The sequence below is a fragment of the Fonsecaea multimorphosa genome (genome assembly GCF_000836435.1).
Source record: "Fonsecaea multimorphosa CBS 102226 unplaced genomic scaffold supercont1.16, whole genome shotgun sequence".
Classification (NCBI taxonomy): Eukaryota; Fungi; Ascomycota; class Eurotiomycetes; order Chaetothyriales; family Herpotrichiellaceae; genus Fonsecaea; species Fonsecaea multimorphosa.
This window is the reverse complement of record NW_015971650.1, coordinates 167885-189695: the sequence shown is the minus strand read 5'-3', so window position 1 is coordinate 189695 and position 21811 is coordinate 167885. Positions and strand designations below refer to the sequence as shown.

General features: G+C 53.5%; 8 protein-coding genes across 8 annotated transcripts; 5 read left to right on the top strand and 3 right to left on the bottom strand.

The window, feature by feature from the left end:
* Positions 1-359: 359 nt before the first annotated feature.
* Positions 360-2273, top strand: Z520_07710 (uncharacterized protein; the record flags this gene model as incomplete). The annotated part of the gene is made up of 1 exon (XM_016778207.1): positions 360-2273. One exon carries the CDS (start codon positions 360-362, stop codon positions 2271-2273), a length of 1914 nt encoding a protein of 637 aa, XP_016630567.1.
* A 3048-nt stretch (positions 2274-5321) lies between these two features.
* Positions 5322-7292, top strand: Z520_07709 (uncharacterized protein; the record flags this gene model as incomplete). Its single annotated transcript, XM_016778206.1, has 1 exon — positions 5322-7292. The coding sequence occupies one exon, from the start codon at positions 5322-5324 to the stop codon at positions 7290-7292; it is 1971 nt and encodes a 656-aa protein (XP_016630566.1).
* A 1386-nt stretch (positions 7293-8678) lies between these two features.
* Positions 8679-9875, bottom strand: Z520_07708 (uncharacterized protein; the record flags this gene model as incomplete). The annotated part of the gene is made up of 1 exon (XM_016778205.1): positions 8679-9875. One exon carries the CDS (start codon positions 9873-9875, stop codon positions 8679-8681), a length of 1197 nt encoding a protein of 398 aa, XP_016630565.1.
* Positions 9876-10231: 356 nt separating this feature from the next.
* Z520_07707 (uncharacterized protein) lies at positions 10232-13189 on the top strand (the record flags this gene model as incomplete). Its single annotated transcript, XM_016778204.1, has 1 exon — positions 10232-13189. One exon carries the CDS (start codon positions 10232-10234, stop codon positions 13187-13189), a length of 2958 nt encoding a protein of 985 aa, XP_016630564.1.
* Positions 13190-14035: 846 nt separating this feature from the next.
* Z520_07706 (uncharacterized protein) lies at positions 14036-14812 on the top strand (the record flags this gene model as incomplete). Its single annotated transcript, XM_016778203.1, has 2 exons — positions 14036-14296; positions 14351-14812. The coding sequence occupies 2 exons, from the start codon at positions 14036-14038 to the stop codon at positions 14810-14812; spliced, it is 723 nt and encodes a 240-aa protein (XP_016630563.1).
* A 418-nt stretch (positions 14813-15230) lies between these two features.
* Z520_07705 (uncharacterized protein) lies at positions 15231-16904 on the top strand (the record flags this gene model as incomplete). The annotated part of the gene is made up of 1 exon (XM_016778202.1): positions 15231-16904. One exon carries the CDS (start codon positions 15231-15233, stop codon positions 16902-16904), a length of 1674 nt encoding a protein of 557 aa, XP_016630562.1.
* Positions 16905-18383: 1479 nt separating this feature from the next.
* Positions 18384-19262, bottom strand: Z520_07704 (uncharacterized protein; the record flags this gene model as incomplete). The annotated part of the gene is made up of 1 exon (XM_016778201.1): positions 18384-19262. The coding sequence occupies one exon, from the start codon at positions 19260-19262 to the stop codon at positions 18384-18386; it is 879 nt and encodes a 292-aa protein (XP_016630561.1).
* A 1158-nt stretch (positions 19263-20420) lies between these two features.
* On the bottom strand, positions 20421-21472 carry Z520_07703 (uncharacterized protein; the record flags this gene model as incomplete). The annotated part of the gene is made up of 2 exons (XM_016778200.1): positions 20421-20962; positions 21064-21472. 2 exons carry the CDS (start codon positions 21470-21472, stop codon positions 20421-20423), a joined length of 951 nt encoding a protein of 316 aa, XP_016630560.1.
* Positions 21473-21811: the final 339 nt, after the last annotated feature.

Sequence of the window (21811 nt, the reverse complement as noted above, 5' to 3'; positions counted from 1 at the left end):
AGTTGGGGTCCAGAGCGTAAGGCTGTTCGCAATAAAGTTGATCCGATCCGCAAGTCCATGCCAAGATATCAAATGATTGACTCAAAATTGAGACTCTCAGTGGCAGTGGAGAATATCATGACTCCCCTCAAGGGAGGATGTGGTGTTCTCGTCTCTGGCGCAACCAAAAATTTTCCAGCATCTCTAAAGTCACATCCTCCGAAATAAGAGCAATTCACCATCACCAAACACTTTGCACGCGTCCACTAACGCGTCAGGTCGACCGGCTGAGCAACAAAAGCCCAATCCGTGCAGCTCTTCACAGGCTCCCAAATCAACAAGGTCAATTTCATTGCGGCACTCCAGCGGCAGAACCCACGATGGCCGGAGAAATCAGTGGGAAAGTCTCTTCACTGACGCTGGAGGATCTGGGGAAGAGCAAGAACCCGATGGACTTCTATCGACAACACATCGCCGAGAAGCTTGCTCCTATAGTCAACCGACCAGCAGCCGAAATCGTACCTTTAATCCAATGGACGATAACTTTAGACAAGGGAGATTTCACTCTGGCTGTGCCTGCATTGAGGGTCAAGGGCAAACCTCCGCAAGACCTGGCAAAGGAGATTGTCGAAGCATTTCCCTCGACAGAAGACACTTTTGTCACGGTGTCCCAGGCTGGTCCCTTTGTACAGTTTTTTGCCAAACCTCAACATCTGATCAACTTGACAATCCCCGAAATCCTAACCAACACGAGGGCATATGGCTGCAACCCGGCCCCTGGCCTGAAAGACCCGTCAGATCCGTCGAAGGGCCGAAAGAAAATCATTGTCGAGTTCTCATCACCCAACATTGCCAAAGAATTCCACGCGGGCCACCTCCGGAGTACCATCATCGGTGGTTTCCTGGCAAAACTGTATCAACGCATGGGCTGGGACGTCCTCAAAATGAATTACCTGGGAGACTGGGGCAAACAGTACGGCCTGCTAGCCAACGGGTTCAAGCAATTTGGCAGCCAAGAGGAATTGGACAAAAACTCAATTGCGCACTTGTTTTACGTCTACGTTGAAATAAACAAGATAAAATCCGCCCAGGACGAGCCCATTAATGAGTTGAAGAAGGAGATCAAGGAGAAAAAGGACAAGGGAGAAGATGTGTCAGCACTGGAAGCAAAGCTTGCACCTCTTGTGGAAGAAAGCGAGGATGAGAAGGCCCGGAAATATTTCAAGAGCATGGAGGAAGGAGACCCCGAGGCTTTGGCACTGTGGCAGAAGTTTCGGGATATGAGCATCAAAAAATACCAGAACACATATGCCCGGTTGAACATTGAGTTTGATGTATATTCTGGTGAGTCGCAGGTGAAGGCTGAGACAATCAAGCGAGTCCTGGATAGCCTTCTGGCACAGAAGATCGCAGAGTATTCGGATGGTGCGATCCTGATTGATTTTGCCAAACATGGCGCCAAGAAGCTCAACAAAGCAATAATCGTGCGAAAGGACGGCACACCGCTGTACCTTACCCGAGACCTGGCAGCGATTTTGGAGCGATACGACGAGTACCATTTTGACAAGATGATATACGTGGTCGCGGACCAGCAGAACGAACATCTTGCACAACTGTTCAAGACCACCGAGATCAGCGGGCATAAAGAAGTGGCAGAAAAGTGCGAGCATATCTCCTTCGGCATGGTGAAGGGCATGAGTACCCGGAAAGGTACGGTCAAGTTTCTGGACGACATCATCCAGACGGTCAAGGACACCATGCTCGAAGTGATGAAGAAGAACGATCAGAAATATGCCCAGCTGGATGACCCCGAAGCAGTTGCCGATGTGCTGGCCATTACTGCAATCATGGTGCAGGATTTGCAGGGCAAGGTTCGGAATGGGTATGAATTCAACATCAACCAGATGACGGCGTTCGAGGGAGACACAGGTCCGTACTTGCAGTACGCGCATGCGCGATTGTGTTCGATTGAACGAAAGGCCAATGCAGACCTGAGTGCTTTGAGCTCTGCGGACCTTTCCTTGTTGAAAGAAACCCACGCCATCAATCTGGCTCGGTCGCTGGCACAGTGGCCGGATGTGGTGCTCAATACGCTCAAGACTCGAGAACCCGCCACTGTCCTCACTTATCTGTTCAAGATGGCGCATGCGCTGAGTTCAAGCTACGACCATTTACAAGTGGTGGGCAGCGAACCTGAGCTGCAGAAGGCTCGATTGGCACTGTACGAGGCTGCCCGACAGGTGCTATGGAATGGCATGACTCTATTGGGGTTATCCCCGGTGGAGAGGATGTAAGATGGAGTGACTTGGAAGCTCTCAGAAGTTCCGTCCGTGAACGGGTGTTCGGACAGGGATGGCCTCGCATCTCGGCGGGAGAACCCGGGCTGGCATAGCGGGAAATGGATCGAAGGATTTCGACGGTCGCGTTTGACTATCAGGAAGTTCGGCTGTTGAGTTCATGCAACAAGACAACTGCAAGCAGGGAACGCCGGCTGACAGGGGGAGTTCAAACAAGGGATCAGGCTGATGAAGGACGTTAGAGCGGCTGCAGCAACTAGCCTCACAGGGCGGCATTTCCGGTGTCCGGGGGCTCGGAGCTCCATGTACTAGTAGGTCGACTTTTCGATGAGGATGGTGCAATCCCTCCCTTTTTCAAGGCTGAGGTGAAGGGAGAGGTGCATGCCAACGTAGACAGAGTAGGGTTTAGTCAGGGCAAGGCCTGTGTGCCAGCGTCACAGTGCGTTGGGCAGCCACACCAACGTACCCTGTTCATCATGTCGCCACCACCCCCTACCACCACCCGGACCGCATCTGGAGGGGTAAAGTTGCTTCTCCCTCTTCTGGCATCGGCTTGAAGCCGAAGGCAGCGATGAAAAGTTGGTGGCAAGGTGATTCAGGCTGATAGCGGTTGATCACTTCGCCACGAAACACGTCTCTCTGACTTGAGGACAGGTGTTCTCGGTGCTGTGCCTTGATAGGAGCAGGTTTGCTGGATTTGCAGGCAGAAGAGATCAATTGATGCATGGATGGAGGGGTAAGCAAATTGTTTGATAGAGAAGAGGGGAGGAGAATAAGCGGCAGAGAGCCTGAGGCACGCGCGCACGAGGACCGACACCAAGACCAATGGCCAACACTCACAATACCCTGCCATCAGAATCAGCATCAGCCGTTCAGCTCTAATGGGCGAGCGAATCTCTTTGCGAGCATCATCTGCGTGTAGGCTCCCCGCGTTTTCTCTTGCTCACCCACAGGCTGCTGTGCCACCGACCATTGTCAGGGTCTTGTATCACAATGCCATCCCCTATGTGAGTGAACACCACGTTTTGGTCTGACACTTGGAGGACGGTGGCAGGCTGGAAGAATTCAGGCAGACACACCACCGTGGATTAATGGGCTGCATAGGTATGCAGCGAGGTGGGTTGTTTGATTTGATTTTACCGACCTCTTTTCTTTTTGGCTGTCAGCTGCTCGACAGTCGACACCTGCTCGTCGTTGATGTTATCATCGACACAAGTCCCTCGAGGAGCGTGGAGTAGCAAGCGAGGCGAGACGCTCGAGGGGATCAAGGGTGGGATGAACGGAGGACAGGGAGTAGTGGCAGACGGTGGCACTCACCATCCATCGAGTGGGTATTGAGTTCTGGGAGTGTGCGGTTGTAGCCTGCAACTAGCAAAGCGACTTGTTGATTGACTGTCAGTGAATGGCTCCAAGGGTTGCCGGGGTTGGGTAGGTTGGGCAGCTCATTGGGGAGGATCTTCCATTCAGAAGGCAGCAATCCTCACGACCAACGCCCATCACGCAACTAAAGGCTCCTCAAGACTCCTAGAGGCTCCCGCTTATGAGAGACTGCGAGGATGCGAGGAATTTGAGGAACTGGAATCTGAAGAATCTTCAACGCCGGTCGGCGGATGCACCCTCGCTGCCACCAGCTGCCACCAGCTGCCACTCTCTGTTCGTTTGGCTTTGCCGCGCCATTTTTTCTCTTCTCTCATTCTCGCGGACCCTGGCTCTGGCAAAGAAATCCAAAACCGAACCAACAGTGCTCCAGTGCTGCCTCTCCTGCTGCCTCTCCTGCTGCCTCTCCTGCTGCCTCCGACTCCTGTTCGTCATCCTGCAGCTGGTCACCAGCCATTCCTCCACCCCATCCACTGCCATCCCACCTTAGTTGCTGCAATTTTGGCACACCTCGTCCTCTAATTCTTCTCTCGGTCTTTCAATCACTCACCCTCCTACATGCACGCACAGACACGCACTCCCGCTCTTACACACCTTATGGATGCCCCTCGTTCCTCCTCCGCGTTGCCTGCCTAGAGCCACGCGTAGTGGGGTCGAGACAAGAATGACTCCCTTGCAGAAGAATATCCTGAGCACAAAGCGCCATTAACTCCTCCATCTCCTCTTTCCCTCCGAGAGAATCTGTCGACCTGTCGACCTGTCGACGATCAGAAACGAGCTCCCCAGTGCAAGGGCTCATTGTGCTGTGGCTGATCTCTGCAGCCCGCCTTTGCATTGACAGGCGCGCACATTCCCCCGGCCAACCACCATCGCACACGAATACAACCGTCATCTGAGATCGTCGTCGAGGCGACGGAAAACTTTGTGTTGGTTCACCCATCCTCACACGCAGGAAACGCTGTCCTGTACGACCGGATTCCTGCATTTGCCATCTACAAAGTCGTTGTTACAACACTCGAATGTGGAACGCGCCTGCGGCCACCTGTAACCTGCGGTTCAAGAGCGAGTGGAGCGCAGAATACTACGAGGTGATTGAGACGGAAAATAAAACTGATCCCGAAATGGACCCGCAACCACACCAACTGGGCTGAAATTGTTATTATTTGCCATCACCAAAAATCAAGAATCACCGGGTTGGAAAGCGATTAGGTCGTAGGGCCAATCCATCTACAAGATTCTTGGGGCCACTGGGAGCGCAGACAATAATCACCATTGCTATTTCAGCAACAAAGGCCCCGGAACGCCACGAGCCGCGGCCACTGGCTTCAACCCCTCAGGGAGGATCACGGAGGATATCAGCGCATCGTTTCGGTCATTTGGCCAGCCTTTGGCCGCCCCGCGACTCCGAGCAGCCTTACGGGCCGGGACTGGGACTGGGACCCCTGCACAATAAGTACCTTGCCGTGAATTTTAGCGCATCATCTTTTGGTCCGGGGGCCCTGTCACTCCACTCTCCTCACAAGCCGACACCACCACATCCCCCCGAACGTGCCCACCGCCTCCATCACATAAACTCATTCCTCATCTACGTCTGGACATAGGCCGGTACGCTCAACATTATCAACAACCTTCACCACCTTGTCTCAGGCCTATATTGTCGCCGCTTCCATGCACGAATCTGACCGTCATCGTCCCCGGGCAGCTACCTGCGAAGACTGGGACGAGGACACCCAGTCGGCGCTTCCCGGCTCTCAAACCAGCGCAAATGTCTCCGCCAAACGCTCTCAGCACGACCTCGCTCTGCGACAACGCTCGAATAGTGAATTTGACGCCGATGGAGGCGACTCGGGCTACGTCAGTCGGGCTGGCACCGTGGCTGGAGAATCCACCTCAGGTCGGCGCAAAATGCCAGATCTGAAGATCGATACCGCTGCAGTCCGTGAAAGAGAACGCAAGCCTTACCTTATCTCTCAGAACGGTCATTCCCAACCAACAAGTCGACGCCAGTCATCCTCCCAGCTGAATGAAACGCCTTCAGAGGCACGACCTTATAAAGCCAGGCATGACGCGCATGAGCGAGGGCCTGGCGGGAGCCACGACCACGTCAAGCATGTCGAGACAAGGCAAGACCCATCTCGAGCCTCTAAAGCAGCCCCGCCGCCTCCATCTGCAGGAGGAGTCAAAACCTGGGTCCCAAAAGGCACAAAGGATGACCAGGCGGTACCTGTCAAAGTCCGCAGGTCATCCTCGAACCAGCAACCTAGACCGATGAGCATGTTTTCCAACGCTCCTGTTCCAGTACAGTACATGAATCCCCCAATGTATGGGCCACCTTCTGTTGCAACATCAGGTTACGCGACGCCGGTCACGCCAAATATACCCTACAGTCCCATGCCATATTCATATATTGTTCCTGCGCCGTTGCCGACACCGTCATATGCGGTTTACCAGCCACAACCCTCTTATTTTGATCCACCAACTATCCCTGAACCACGCTCAGCCAGGCCAAGTCGACATCCAAGCCCGGTCCGGCGGTCGAGTGCCTATGGTGAACCTGTTATCCGACAAGGGTATCCCGAATCCGGAATGATGACTCTCGAACGAATCCCTTCGAAAGAGACTCGGCCGCCGCCACTGTCTCAAAAATCTATTCGCAACCTTGAAGATGATGATCGAGCAATCATGCCACCGCCGCCACGACCGCCCCAGCCTGAGGTCGTCCTCACGCGTCGACCCAGCAACCGAAGGGCGAAGACGTATCATCCGCAAGAGCCAGTACTTCGCGAAAGGGTAGTGTATGAGCCTGAACGCTACGACAGCGATGACGACCATGACTACAGGCGGTCGCGACCTCCCCCTTCAGCTTTTCGTGAGCGCAGAGAATCGTCATCCCGTCCGCCCTCGTCATATCGCGCCCCTCCACTTGCTGAGACGCGCGATCGGCCGATGCCCAGAAAATCCGTTTCTTATTCAGCGGGGACAACCGTTACCAAAATCGCAAGCTCGGCGCCGCACAACATCCCTCGCCGTATGACGGTTCCTTTGGAGGAAAAAGAAGCCCAGATCGAAGAATATCAATCCAGGCGAAACAAGACCTCCAATGAGTTGACCGCTGAAGCTCTTGCAGCTCTTCGTGATTTGGAACAGCGCAATTCAAGTTCGAGGTCTGAAACGGGAAGTAATTTCAGTCGGCAATCGTCCTCCAAGGATTCTTCCGGCCGCGGAAGAAGTCAGACCAGTGGCACAAAAACTAGCATCACCCTTCCTGGCGGCTTGAACATGACGATTCCCGCCGACTACATCAACAAAGATGGACGACCTCTCAGTATCAATGTCGGAGGGGTCGTCGTGTCAGTGGGTGCCGAAGGCAAAGAGAACGAGCGACCCAAGGAGCAAAAGAGGATTGAACGTGCACCAAGTGTTGCCAGTCGAAACTCCAAGAAGAGTGTCTCCAGCAGTGTCACCTCGGCGCGAGAAAGGGATCGAGACATGCCCACGTCCAGACGACCTTCATATTTGGAAGAACGAGGTCCAAGTCTGAGATCAAGTCGTCAGCCCAGCCGTGCCCCCAGCACGAATCGACGCAGCCAGGACTTTTCGGCCCGTCAGAGTGTCGACTACAGCTACCCCGATCTATGAAGCGTTCTGCCTCATGGACCATGTTTCTAGCGCCAATATTCGGAGCGGAATTGGTTCTTTGTCCATAGCCTTTTTTTTGGTTCTGGGTTGGCGATTCTCACGTGTCTTTTTTCTCGAAGCGTTCGGTTATTCAGACTCGATGGCGGGGACTATTTGACCCCTTGATCTTTTTATTATCTTCTTCAGACATGCTGTGCTTCGGAAAGAGGCCTGCTATACTTGCGCCGCTGCCGCTGCTCCTCTGCTGGGTTGGCACAATTGCCGACCTTTCCTCTGTCGAAAAAGCAGATCTCCAAAAAGTCCAACACAAAAGTTGTTTGATACCCTAGGTCACGCTTTGTGTGTGTTTACGACCCGAAAAGCAAAACAAGGCAGGATTTCTGTTTCCATCAGCTTATACAAAGAGCGATGGAACCATGGTGGCACTCGGGTGCCACATGAAAAGCAGCGAGCGGCACATTTTCTTTGGGATGATGTGTTTACACAATGTTCTGACTTTACTTTTCTTTTTGAGAAAATATCCTTTTGTCTTTTTCGAAGGATCTGGTCCTTGGGGTTGATCTGGCTGGCCGTGTCAACCTAGAATTCTGGTGATTGGAAGACCTGAGATAGGATGCCCATGGGGCACCCTCACAAGACTGTCACATTGGGGTTGGAGATAGTTCCAGAGATCGAACTGTGCGCGGTCCAAGTTTTGCGACGACGATGTTACGAATATATACGATGGGATGATGTGAATGAACTGGCACGACGCTGCACAGATACCCAATCGAAGTGGAATGGGCGCGTCTTTCTGGGCTCGACTATGAGCTCGCCTCACGCAGCCTGGACGCCCGTCCAACCAAGCGCCCACTCCTCCTGCTGGGCTGTGGGAGGTTCTGCAGGTTTTATGCTCTCGTTGAGCACCCACTCAGCCCTCTTAACGGACCTGGGAAGCTCGACTTTCCTGAGCATATAGCAAAGCATAATCATGGCAGAGCCATAATAATAATGCGAAAACGTTCATCGGCTCAAGGAACCCCGCGTATTCAAGTACTTTTTGGACCTCTCTGCCTTTCTTTCCAATTGTTCGTTTTCCAGCTACATGTTGTGGGGGTATCTTCATCAACTCGAGTTTCTTTCGTGATTCGTTAACTAGAAAAAAAACGGATTTCTTCGCGGCGCCTTAAACACCTCATGCTTGGTCTAAAGAAGAGACCGTGCGGACCAGCAGGTCATCAAGATCTAGGGGTATCCATTTTGAAGGAACAGGTCTTGGGGATAACTGTCGACCTTTGAGGTGATAATTTCTGCTCGCTCTCGGGCAAGGAATCCCCCTTCTCTGTCGCCAAGTTTCTGTAATCGTGATTCGTAATTTATTTGTTCCGTGCTCAGTTGGTCGCCCGTTTACTCGCCATGCTTGATGCCCAGAAAATGGATTCCCTCGAGGTTGAAATGGTACAAGAGCTTCAGAAAGTCGGCCTCGTCGCACATACGCGCCCGCTTGTCAGCCAGGGCGGTCTTGTCCTCGAGGACAGAGCGGACTTTCTCGCGGACCAGGTGGAAGACTTTGTCGCGCTTTTTGCGGGAGACGGAGCGCTCCGCGGGGGTCGCTCGGGGCTTGTTGGGCAGCAGGCTGGGGAGGTTGTCTTCGTCCTGGTCGTCGACGTCGACGTCCATGAACCCGGACCATTCTTCTTCCTCCACGTCGCCTTCGCCGTTGAGGTTGACGCCGTCTTGCACGTTTTCGACTTCCATTAGCATCATCGCCTCGTCGGCCGGGCCTTCGTCGAGCGGAATGTCGTTCTGCGCACACCATGTCCGGTAGCTCTGCTCCAGCATGCTCAGCACGCTGCTCGTGCCTAGAAAGTTTGCCCGGAGCGTCTTGTTCTTCCGCACGAAACACACCCTCAACAGGCCATCCCACTCCTCATAACTGATGTTCGGTCTTGGCACCTTCGGGACCAGTCTCACGACACTCGACTCAACCTGCGGAGGCGGCTTGAAGTTGTTCTTGCCGACTTTCATGATGTGGTCGATCTTGGCCCACATCTGCGCGTTGACGCTGAGGCGCGAGTACAGTTTGTCTCCCGGCTTGGCGAACAGGCGCATGGCGAACTCGCGCTGGAACATTAATATGCACACCCTGGGCGCGGGGTTTGTGGCGAGAAGTTTGAAGACCAAGGGCGAGGAGATTTGGTAGGGTGTATTTGAGATGCAGACGTCAAAGTAAGGGAGTTCCGTCTTGATCACGTCCCCCAGTAGCACATCGAGTCTCTTCTGCTGGGGCGTGCCTTGGACTCGTTTCGTGACTTCGGCCGCCATGCGCGGGTCCAGTTCCACCGCGACACATTTTTTCGCCTTCTCCAGGATCTTCACCGTGAGGTTCCCGCTACCGGGACCGACTTCGAGGACTATATCAGATTGTTTAAGGTCTGCCTTGTCGACGATTGCTTGGGCGACGCCGGGGTTTTTGAGGACGTGTTGGCCGATGTCCGTGTTCATTTTGAAGATGACATTCGAGGCTGCGGACGAGGGCTTGGAGTAGGGCGAAGAGGAGGACGCGCCGCCACCAGGGCGTCTCCTTGCGTTGACCTTTGGCATGTTGGTAGCAAGATGATATTAGGGTCCCTAATGTATGTTCTCGGGTAGACGGGGACGACGATAGCAGCCTCGCAAGGGCTGGAGTCTGTAGGAATTGAGGTTGAAGACTGCCCCGGAACTTTTTTTGGTCGAACTTTTTGGCGGTGAGAGGCGGCAGAATTTTGATGTTCTCGATGTGTGGGGAAATCCATCGCAGCCTTTCTAAAGTTCTGCCAAACAACTTCTGAAAAGCTGCTCTTCAGCCACATCCTTCCCACTACGCACCCCTTCTTCCCTGGCAGGGCATCCTTCTTACTTCTTGCGACACTCTCCGTCCTCCCCTGCGGCTTCTAGGTTGCCGTCAGTCGCCGATCACCATGTCGCGGCGCGACTTTCTCAACCAACAAGCCCCCGAAAACTACGTCGCTGGTCTCGGCCGAGGCGCCACCGGCTTCACTACTCGGTCCGACTTGGGCCCTGCTCGAGACGGACCTAGCGCTGAACAAATCCAAGAAGCTCTTGCGAAACGAGCTCAGCAACTCGGTGCAGCGCCCCCGACCGCATACGGCGCCGCGGCCAAGAAGCAGGAGCAGGAAGAAGAGGATGATGATCGGTTTCAGGACCCAGATAATGAGACCGGCTTGTTCGCCTCCGGCAATTTCACACAAGACGACGACGAGGCAGACAGAATCTATCAGGATGTGGACGAAAGAATGGGCAAGCGTCGGAAAAGACTGAGGTTAGTACCACCACCCTTCCTAGTTGCCCTTCCTCCCTGCACAAAGACACGTGGTTTATCTTTTCCACATGGGAATGAACAGATTACCGACGTGATTCCTTCGCCGTCCTCTAGGGAAGAACGAGAACGAGAAGAACTCGAAGAATATAATCGCAAGAACCCCAAAATCTCTGATCAGTTTGCCGATCTGAAACGAGGCCTCGTTACATTATCCGACGAAGACTGGGCCAACATCCCAGATCCCGGTGACCTAACAGGCAAGAATCGGCGGGCGAAACAGAATCGATTAAACCAGCGCTCTTATGTCGTCCCTGACAGCGTCCTTGCGAGGGCTCGGGATTCTGCCGAGTTTTCGACCAGCGTGCAAGATGATGCTGCGGACGGCGCCGTCACCAGTGCAGATCACAAAGACGGGACGATGACAAACTTTGCCGATATTGGTGCCGCAAGAGACAGAGTGTTACAAACTAGGTTGGACAGGGCGGCAAAGGCGGACGCCGGCACGGGCACAGCAACGACAATTGATCCAAAGGGATATCTCACCAGTCTGGAGACGTCAGAATTCGATCCCTCCAAGGTACAGCTCGGCGAGATCCAACGAGTTAGGACCTTGCTCGACTCCGTGATCAAGACAAATCCCAAGCACGCGCCAGCATGGATTGCCGCGGCCCGCCTGGAGGAGTACGCTGGCAAGATTGTTGCGGCAAGGAAAAAGATGGCACAGGGCTGTGAGATGTGCCCGAAGAGTGAAGATGCCTGGTTGGAAAATATCCGACTCAACGAAGGGCAGAACGCTAAGATCATCGCCGCAAACGCCATCAAGAACAATGAGCGGTCGACGAGATTGTGGATTGAAGCCATGAGACTGGAGACGGACCCTCGAGCCAAGAAACGGGTTCTCCGGCAAGCGATCGACCATATTCCACAATCAGTGGCGATCTGGAAAGAAGCAGTGAATCTGGAAGAGGATCCTGAAGATGCGAAACTGTTACTGGCGAAGGCCACGGAGATTATTCCGTTGTCGGTTGAGCTCTGGCTTGCTCTGGCCCGTCTGGAGACGCCGGAAAACGCTCAGGCTGTCCTCAACAAGGCCCGAAAAGCCGTGCCCACCAGCCACGAAATTTGGATCGCTGCAGCCAGACTACAAGAACAAATGGGCAACGCCAACAAAGTCAACATCATGAATCGTGCTGTGAAAGCATTAGTGAAGGAAGGGGCCATGCTCAAGCGCGAGGAATGGATTACGGAGGCCGAAAAGTGCGAAGAGGAAGGCGCTGTCTTGACATGCGGTGCTATCATCCGGGAGACTCTGGGCTGGTCTCTGGATGAGGACGACGACCGAAAGGAGATCTTCAAGGACGACGCCAAGGCAAGTATTGGGCGAGAGAAGTTTGAGACTGCCCGAGCCATCTATGCCTACGCCTTACGGGTCTTCCCCACCAGCAGATCCCTGTGGCTGGCCGCAGCTGATCTGGAGAGGAATTACGGCACCAAGGACGCCTTGTGGCAAGTCCTGGAAAAGGCTGTCGAGGCCTGTCCGCAATCAGAAGAACTGTGGCTCCAGCTCGCAAGGGAGAAATGGCATGCGGGCGAAGTTGACGATGCCCGCCGGGTGCTCGGCAAAGCATTCAATCAAAATCCCAACAATGAGGAGATCTGGCTTGCCGCGGTCAGATTGGAGGCCGACGCCGGGCAGGTCAGTCAAGCACGAGAACTTCTGGCGACGGCAAGGCAAGAGGCGCCAACTGAGCGAGTGTGGTACAAGAGCGCGGCATACGAAAGACAGCTGGGCAACACTGATGTCGCCCTCGACTTGGTCCTCCAGGGCCTCACATCGAGAGTGATAGACAAGAAAGAGACACGCTTTCCCCGAAGTCCCAAGCTGTGGATGATGAAGGGGCAGATTTACGAGGACAAGGGGATGATACCACAGGCACGGGAAGCGTATGCGCAAGGGACCAGAGCGTGTCCCAAATCTGTTCCGTTGTGGCTTCTCGCAGCGAGACTCGAACAGAAGCAGGGCGTCATTATCAAAGCCCGATCTGTGCTGGACCGTGCACGCCTCCAGAACCCCAAGAATGCGGAACTGTGGGTCGAGAGTGTCAGAGTCGAGCTACAGGCCAACCCACCCAATGTGCAACAAGCCAAGATTCTCTTGTCCAAGGGATTGCAAGAGTGTCCCAAGTCAGGGCTTCTCTGGTCTGAGAACATCTGGAAATTGCAACCGAGGACGCAACGGAAACCGTTGAGTCTTGAAGCCATCAAGGCTGTGGATAACGATCCTGTGCTGTTCGGGACGGTGGCCCGGATCTTCTGGAGCGAGCGAAAACTGGACAAAGCGATGAACTGGTTTGAGAAGGCGCTTGTAGTGGATCCTGACCTGGGAGACAGCTGGGCTTGGTACCTCAAGTTTCTGATGCAGCACGGTACTGAAGAGAAACGGGAAGATGTTATTGCAAAGTGTGTTGCGAATGAACCAAAGCACGGCGAGGTGTGGCAGAGAGTGAGAAAAGACCCTAAGAACGCGTCTCTGAGCACCAAGGAGGTGTTGATGGAGGTGATGAAGCAGTTGGAAGCGAAGGAGGTCATTAACTGAGCGGGCGTGCAGCTGAGGATTTTCGGTACCTACCTACCTAGGTATACACCTTGACACCACAGGCTCTGGGAGGGAGTTTGGTGTCTTCTATGGAGGTGGTTGTGGGCAAGGCTGTCGGTGTTCCTGATTGGTCAGGAGCAGATCCCGGTGGGTGCTCGGACTGCCGGGGTCGATGATGTCATTGCCAGATTGACTTTCCCATTGCATCCCCCACAACGTGAATCTGTGATGGATGTGCTGAGTTTGCCATGTTATCTCGATGTATAATGGAGGCAGAGTCATGGTGTCATTGAGCAATGCGAAACTCCTACAATTCCATCCTCTGCCTAGAGGGTTTCTTTGAGCGTGTCATCATTCTGACGCGAAACTCCCCATCATCCTGGTCTCCTCCTGTCACGCCATCACCATTCACTCTAGTGACGTTGCCGGCTGATCCTCCGTCGCGGGTCTCGAATCCGCTGCAATAAATGCATCCATCGTGCCCATTCCAAGTAGAAAGGCGAGTGGACGAAAAGGTCGCGTGCCTGAAACTCTGAAAGGCCATAATGATCTGCTTGGTGTGTGGCTTCACCTTTGTTTGCTCAGATAGCTAGGTATAGACCTCGGCTCTCTACTCTTCACTTCTTCGTCCTAATGAGTCCCAGATTACTCCTTCGTCTCGGGATCCAATCGCACCCTGCACGACAGATCGCCTCGACGAGACTTTTCTCACAGCTTGCTCCCTCTTCCGCTTCATCTGCACGCACTCTACTTCCACTATCCTCCTTCTCGCCCCGGTGCAGTTTCGAAGCAGCTCATAATCACAACATCTCCCGTCAACCCAGTCGTTCATTCAGTACTAGCAAAATGAGCAAAGAGCAGGATCACATCCCCTCCAAACAAGATGGCGAAAGCCCAGAGGCTCACCAGTACCAGGCGGGTTCCACGACCGACCGCCCAGAGGATGAGTGGAAACATCGCGAGCCGTATCGTGTTCACGATGGAGAAGAGTTTGACGTCAAGTGGGAAGGACAGTGCCACTGCGGCAAAGTCACATATCAATTGAGTCGGGACAAGCCGTTGGCGGCCAAATATTGCCATTGCACAACGTGTCAGAGATTACATGGAGTGAGTATTTCGGGGTGAACTGTCTGTGAGCATTGTCACTGATGATTCTCCCAGGCACCCTTCCAATGGGCCGCCATCTTCCACAAATCCGACATCAACTTCACAAATGGCCACCATGACCTGGGCTGGTACGATCCCACCAACAAGTCTACCACCCACCACCTCCCGTGCAAGGTCTCTTGCGCCTATTGCCGTTCTCCTATCATGGACGAAGGGCGGAATATGATTCTCTTGTTTCCCCCGCTCATCAAGAAGATCAACACCCCCGAGGGCCGAGAGGCATTCAGACCAACCTGTCACATGTTCTATCCGCAGCGAGTAGCAAGCTTCAAGGGCGATGGGATCGTGAAATGGAAAGGGCTGGACAACTCGAGTGATTTGTTAGACGACGAGGGGAATGTTCTGGTGAAATGGGAGGATGGTATGGACGACAAAAAAATGGAGGCGAAGAAGAGGGAGTTCCTGGAGTTCACGCAGCGCGAAGAGGTCAAGAGAGTGAAGAAGACGGATGGATGAGTTTGAGAAGAGGAGGGCTTGGACGGTTCTAAGAGTCGAGACCCAAGCATTAAGTAGTAGGTAATAATGTCCAGGCAACTTGAAGTGAAGCCACTCCAGCGTGTCTATCCCGTACCTCGTACTAGGACTGCTTTAAACAGCAGGGTGGCATGCCAAGAGATAGTGCACCCGCTAGAAGCAGACTATTCCATATATGGCTAGTAAAGGCTTGGCCGGATTATAAACCCGCAACATCCCACTCGACTGTCACGACACCCCGTCGCCTCGAATTTTCCCGTTTTCCGAATTCCCCACGTTATACTAACCGCAGCCTTGGAAATCATTTCACCTTGGACACCCTCATTCAGCCGAGACGAACCGAGCAAAACCATCTTGCCCCGGCCAGTAGAGCTTCTTCGCTACTTGATGTTGCATCGCCATGGGTAGAACGTCTCCTCAAGGTCTGAGGGCCCAAGACTTCCATCACCAGCCTTATGTCAACCCCGTCGACGTCTTCCCGCCCAAGTCCCGCCTCGCAACCAGGGCCCAGAACTACAGGTCACCGATAAGGGGCCAGGTCCCATCCAGAAGCCCGTCGCGATTTGCCACAGAGACACACAAGTTCGCTTGTTGCGGCGAGGAGGAAGACTCTTCCTTCCGTCCATCGAGCGCTCTCAACTGCTGTGTCGATTACGACCATGGCAGCACCGCCGTGGTCGATTTCGGTGAGGCTGCCGATGACTTTACAGGCTGCTGTGATGAACCGCACCACAGCTCCCCCAGTCCGATGGACTGTGAGGACTGCGTTGATGACTGCGATGACTGTGTCGAAGAGCACCTGAAAGCGAACCACCGAACCAGCAACTACGTCGACGACTGCGAGGAATGCAACGAAGAAAAGGACATCAAATGCCTCAACGGCGCAGCATGTCAAGGCACGTGCGACGAATGTGACTTCTCTTGCTTTGATTGCATTGATTGGAGTCAATTTGAACGAGATAAGGCTCTGGGTCTCTCATTCTCGGTTCCCCTACTGGACGAAAGTGCCTTGACGGCCCCGAGCCTCCAATTCGATGAAACGAATCCTGCCGGCTTTCGAGGGTTTGATATACCTAATGCCCAGGCCGACATGATCGCGCCTCCGCTCGATGTCCCTATGCACCATCAGTGCTTCGACAACGCTGTCCCCTATTGGAACAGCATAGCCCAAGAGCAGATCTGTCCCGGCAACCCGGGGCTAAACCAGCAACTTCCGTTACCACCGTTTAGGTTGGAATTCGGTTGCCATCCAGCCGCCGCCCACCAGCGGGCTTCTCTGTCCGGGTTTCTAGGACCTGACCCCATGAATCTCACCAGCACTTCAAATCTTCACCCCCAAGCACAGCTCCTTCCCACTGCACCTCCTCCCAAGGATCCATTGAAGACCACCGCACAAGATCTCCTCAGTGCCGTTACTGCCCCAGAAACCTCTCGAGCCTGCCAGTGGCTAATGCCTTGCGGCACTGTATGTGGTGCCTCCTTCGCCACGGGCACCGACCTCAAGAAGCACCTTAAAACGGTCCACTTGGTCAAGGGTGTAACAAAATGCCAATGGCAAGATTGTGACTCTCCAGACTTTGGTTCCGAAGCCGCCTTGACAGGCCACATATCCAAAAAACATCTAGCATCCTTCCTCACCACCGCCGTGTCTTCATCGTCCGGCAACCCCGGGGGCCACCGACACCAACACCTGCACAAATCCGAAGGCCCCTTTAAATGCACATTCCCGTCCTGCCCGAAGTCGTTCATGTACAAACAAGTCCGGGATGAGCACGTCGCGACCCACCACAACGGCAACAAGATGTACTGCCACATCTGCCACACGTTCCTCAACGGCGAAGGGTCCAACTTCAAGCGACACATGGCCACGCACAGACCAAAACACCAACACACGCTGTGCAAGTACCACGGTTTGGGCTGCAAGAGGCGCTTCCCCCGGCTGGACAACCTGCGCAGACACGAGGCGTGCTGCAAGTTTGGCAAGGGCCTGAAAGGCGCAAAGGACTCCAAAAGTGCCGTCGAAACACAGCAGCAGCACCACCACCATAGCCACCATCATCACTCTCGCAGTTGAGAGAGAGAGAGGAAACCCAAACGCAGTCATCGTCGTCATGGCTGGCTGAATGGTCTTTGGGAGGATCACGGCACGGGTTACGGTCGATATATTAGTCTAGCTGTACAGCTATAGAGCTTGACAGTGTATGCAGTGTTTTACGAATTCATATAAGTCGGACAGCCGACATTTGAAGACTCAGAGGTCATTCATAGAGTCAGTCACCCCCATACCCAGGAAACATACCGCTGAATGAACTTTTGTACAGTTGTCTCGCTTGGATGGGCTAGGGCATCTACCTACATATATTTTATCAAGTCAAAATGCCATTATCCAAGTAATTTCTTTTTGTTTGGTATCATCGTACGTTCCTTGATTTTTGTCATCCTTTGTCGCTTTACATAACATACAACAGGTCACAAAAAAAAAGAGAACATGTTACCCCTCCCCCAATCTGCCTAGGAGGGATCAAGATGGAGGGCGCGAGATTTCGGTACCCAGGACTTTTTTAAGTCTGCGAGGTACAACATTCCGTACGGGGGGTTATCATCAAGCCATAATACCTAGGTAGGGAGCCAGGGGACGGAATTATCATGGACTGGACACCGAGGTTTTTCTCCAAGACCCTTGGATTTTATTGCACTCCTGCGTATGCACGGGTCTGCGGGACGGATGAGATTTCTACCTAGGTACGTAGGAGGGTAGGTAGGTTCTAAGGGACTTGAAAGCCCAGATATGATTATACTGAGCCTGTGTATGGATACCTAGGTAAATATTTTGAAGGCTCAGCTATATTCACTTAGGGCTCTAAAATCCCCAGTGTTATCATCAACATTATCATCCACATTCATCAACCTCATTACCATCGTAGATGTATCGTCCGCCAGTTCATAGAATCGGCATGCCTATCTGTCTGCCGCCGTTCCATCGTCCTTCCCTGCTCTCTAGACACCTCCAATGTCGCGCATTAGGGGCTTCTTCCTTCCCCCGCGAACATATCCTGAAGTGCATCTTCAGCATCCCTTCAGCACACAGGCAAAGAGCAGATAAAAACCGGCCATCCCTGCTCCTCAAAGAGCAGCAACAGACCCAAATACCAATCCAGTGTTCCAAGAAACGCCCCAGCATAGCTGACCTCCTGTGTTGGGTATCATGAATGTGTGGAAATTGTGGAAGATAATCTTAGTTGAGCAAAAAGGGGGTATTATTGCGACGAGGGGTATTTTCAAAATGAGAAAAGTCATAAGATGCCGCCATGCATAACGTTCAAAACGTGGGTGATAGAGTTGCCGTCGGCCTTGGACCAGGAGATATCGGTAGATGGCATCCATATACCGGGTCAGAATTGGTCAGCTGATGTTCACCCCAGGTCGAGCGGAAGGAGTTTGTTTTGTTTCCAGCGAGTTGGTCGACTTGGCCCTAGCCTGAACTGGTCGGAGGGGAGAGTCGAGCGTCGAGATCAAGATGGAGTGCAGACATAGTAGTCGTAATAGGAGGAGATTAAGAGAGAGTATCGGTACTGCTCGTAGCGCCAAAGTTGATCAGACTACCAACAGGTCGTCTGCCAAACCGCTCCCTCTTCCTCTGCCGCCTTTTGGCAGCAAGTTGAGGGCTCCAAACGCCGGCAAAGAGATCCTCACATTCATCCTCGTCTTGCGAGTCGAATTCGAGATCGTCCGTTGGATTGGCCGTGCCGTCGACCAGCTTTCTCAGTTCTCTCGGTGGAAGTGGTAGGACTTCATCGTATGCGTAGGGACCGGTATCGTCCTCCTCATTCTCCCACGAGACATTGATGCGGATACGTTTTGTTTCGAGGATGAACTTGCCAACCTTGTATTTCTGGCTCTCTTCACTTGCTTCAACGTATTTCCATCCCAGTATGCTCCCGCAGATTGCGCAGCTGATGTCGCTCACAACATGCTGCCCCGTCACTAGATTTCGGGAGATGGACTTGTTCTGAAACGTATTGGGCAAGGAGGGGGTGGTGGTGTGGATGTGGCTTGTTGTCCCTTGAACCAAGTACGCTCGACCGTGTCTGCCCATAAAGCCTTTGCTTATGATCTGCGAAGTGAGGCACAAATCGGTGGAGCATTTGGCGCATTGAATGTGAGAGCTGTGGCCATTGAGGAACTTGTCTTCTGGCGGCACCACAATAGACGATGCGGATGACACGGGAATGGGGGTCGGGGTAGGGCTTCTGGTGAACGGATTCGAAGAGGACGAAGCAGCGGAGGCGGAGGACACGGCTGTGTCCGCTGAACCGTTGCTGTCAGTGCTCGACTGCCGCGACTTACGGCGAAAAGGAATCGAGGGGAGAAGATATGTCGGGAAGATGGGGAAGGAAGTTGGGGTTTCCGAGGTCTTGCGAAGGAAGGACATTGTTGCTGGGCTTGCAGCGGGATGTAGATAGCTTGCGCAGGGTGTTTAGAGAACAGAGGAAGACACCGCAGTCAGCAAACTGAGCAGCTGTGGTCTTTCATAACTCGCACGGACGTATGACCCCGAGCGTACGGAATGGCGGATGTGGACCAGTAATGGAATTGGCCTGAACCGGAGACCAGATGACGTCGGCTGCCTGGCGTCACTTTGCGGATGCAATGTACATTGTGAAGATATAGAGTAGCAGCTCACGATACGCAGTAGGTGTATAGGTGAGAGATGATATCCTGTGGACCAGCCACCCCTATGGGAGGAGAGAGTAAGGGAGTGAGGACGAGCTCGAAATGAATGACTGTCGGGTCTAGTGAAGGCGGGAGTAAGGGAGATGCGGTAAGTCGATCATGCTGGATCCATCAGCCTTCTCTTTCGCTGTATCCAAGTCACCTGTACTTTCCCCATTCAGGCCCGCGTGATCACTCGGATGTCGAACGGAAAGGAGGTGGTGTCTGACGGCGACAAGTCAGCCCATGGCTCGCTGTAAGAATGAGGAGAAGGCTCAGCGTCAGACATGTGGTTCGGTTTCGGCGATGACAAACCTCGGAGGTGGTGTGAAAGCTTGCCAGGGCGCAGGTGGGCAATTGAAGAACCATCGAGTCAATGACGGTGAATGAGGTGGATGGAGTGGATGAAGGGGATGAAGGGAACCAAGGTGGGGGAAGACAGGGAGATCCGTCTGGCTCCGTCTGGCTCCGTGTGGCGGCGTCGGGCTTCCAACAGGCTTCCCACAGGCTTATCGATTGACAGTCTGGGCCTGATGGGCGCCTGCAACCCCTCCATTTGGCAGCACTAGCAACCCTGGAACCCACTGGTGCCACTTGAGTGTCTAGCACCTCAACAACAGGGAATCAGGGCGACCTTATGCAGGTTAGCAACCACGGCGAACATGAGTAGTATAGAATGAATTTGAGATCAGCACAAGACATCTATCTAATCTATCTCATCTACCTAGGTAACTCCTCCCAAACACCTGTACCGCCCATAGAGTACATACAATCATCGTGCTCATAGACACATCCCTTGCTTATCGATCCCTGTCCCTAGTTCATTGTACACGGGTCAGTGCTTTCAAGACCCGAGTTGCGTCGATCAAACACCTCTCTAGACCTCACCGATGAAGCGGCTGGGGTTCGGCGGCACAATGAACTGATTTGCCGGTTTTGGTAGGGACGAACCACTCAGATGCAACGGGGTGTTGAGGAGAAATGCCGAGTTGGTATCAATGAATACCAGCAGCCGTGACAGGAAGCCTTCCAGCCCCAGAGCAGCCAGTCCACCTCTTCCTTCCAACATCTTTTCCACGGCTTCCATGTGACAGTGGTACGCGCTCTCGTCCCCGAAGATGGCTTCGTAGCTCGCCATTTTGGCGACAGCGGCGATAATCTCGTCCCGCAGCGCCATACCTTTGGACGCTGGAGAAAGGGCCTGTGTAATGCCGGAAATGGCACATTGCTTGAACCGCAGTAGCGTCTCAGCCAACGTCGTATCATTCTGCCTCGCCGCATAATGAGACGCCGAGAACAACACAATGACTTGGAAGACGATTGGCGAGCTGAGAACCATGGGGAACCAGAGGGTCGGCAGAAGTGCCGACTGGCTCTCGCCATCGAGCTCAGGCACGGCCACGGCGAGGTGCTTTAGGTCTAAGTCAATATCAGCACAGACTGACCGTGGGAAAAAGGAAAATGAGACAGCCGAAAGGCCAGAATCTAGAACGAAGGGGGCCATGCGACCGATAACTTACAATTATCCAGCGCTGCGGGAACAAGAGGATGATGGTAAATCGGGCTCTTTGAGGCTGGGATCATGCTCGCGGCAGAGGGTGCAGTCAGGAGCCGAATATTGCTCGTTGCAGCCCGGGCAGGCGGTGGAGTCGGCGGTCTTTCTTCTATAAGCACTGGCTCTTCAGGTTGTTCCTTGGGGCTCGTGGCCGGGCGGGCGCGTGGACCGACGCGAAGATTCCAGGAGGGATTTGCCTGGCGGCGCTTTTTGTGCGATGGCTGTTGAGTTGGGCGGGACGACAAATGGCGCGATACAACAACACGGGCAACATGCGACCTGATCTCTCTCCGCATCTGCTGCGCCCGGGCCTCTTCTAATGGGCCAGCGTCGATGAACGTGAGGAACGTTGAGACATGTTCCCCTTGCCGCATTAGGAGAAACAAGCGAGCTGCGCAATGTCGGGTGCAACGAGTACCTAGGGATTGTTGGGAAGTGAGAGAGCAGTTAGTAGCTACTTACTGCTTTGGCGAATATGCATCCCGATACCAAGCAATAGACGTGCCAAGCCGGCAAGACCCCGTCATTATTAATAGCTGCATCTCAGATCTTTAAGACTCGCTTCAAGTTGCCGAAAACCCACAGTAGTATCTCCTTCGTCTCTTCAGCCTCGTTTCATACTGCCTTCGCTCAACGCTACCTGGTACGAGTACCAAGCAAGACCTTTATGCTGACCATCTACAGGCTGGAAATCCAACCCGGGATATATTCTT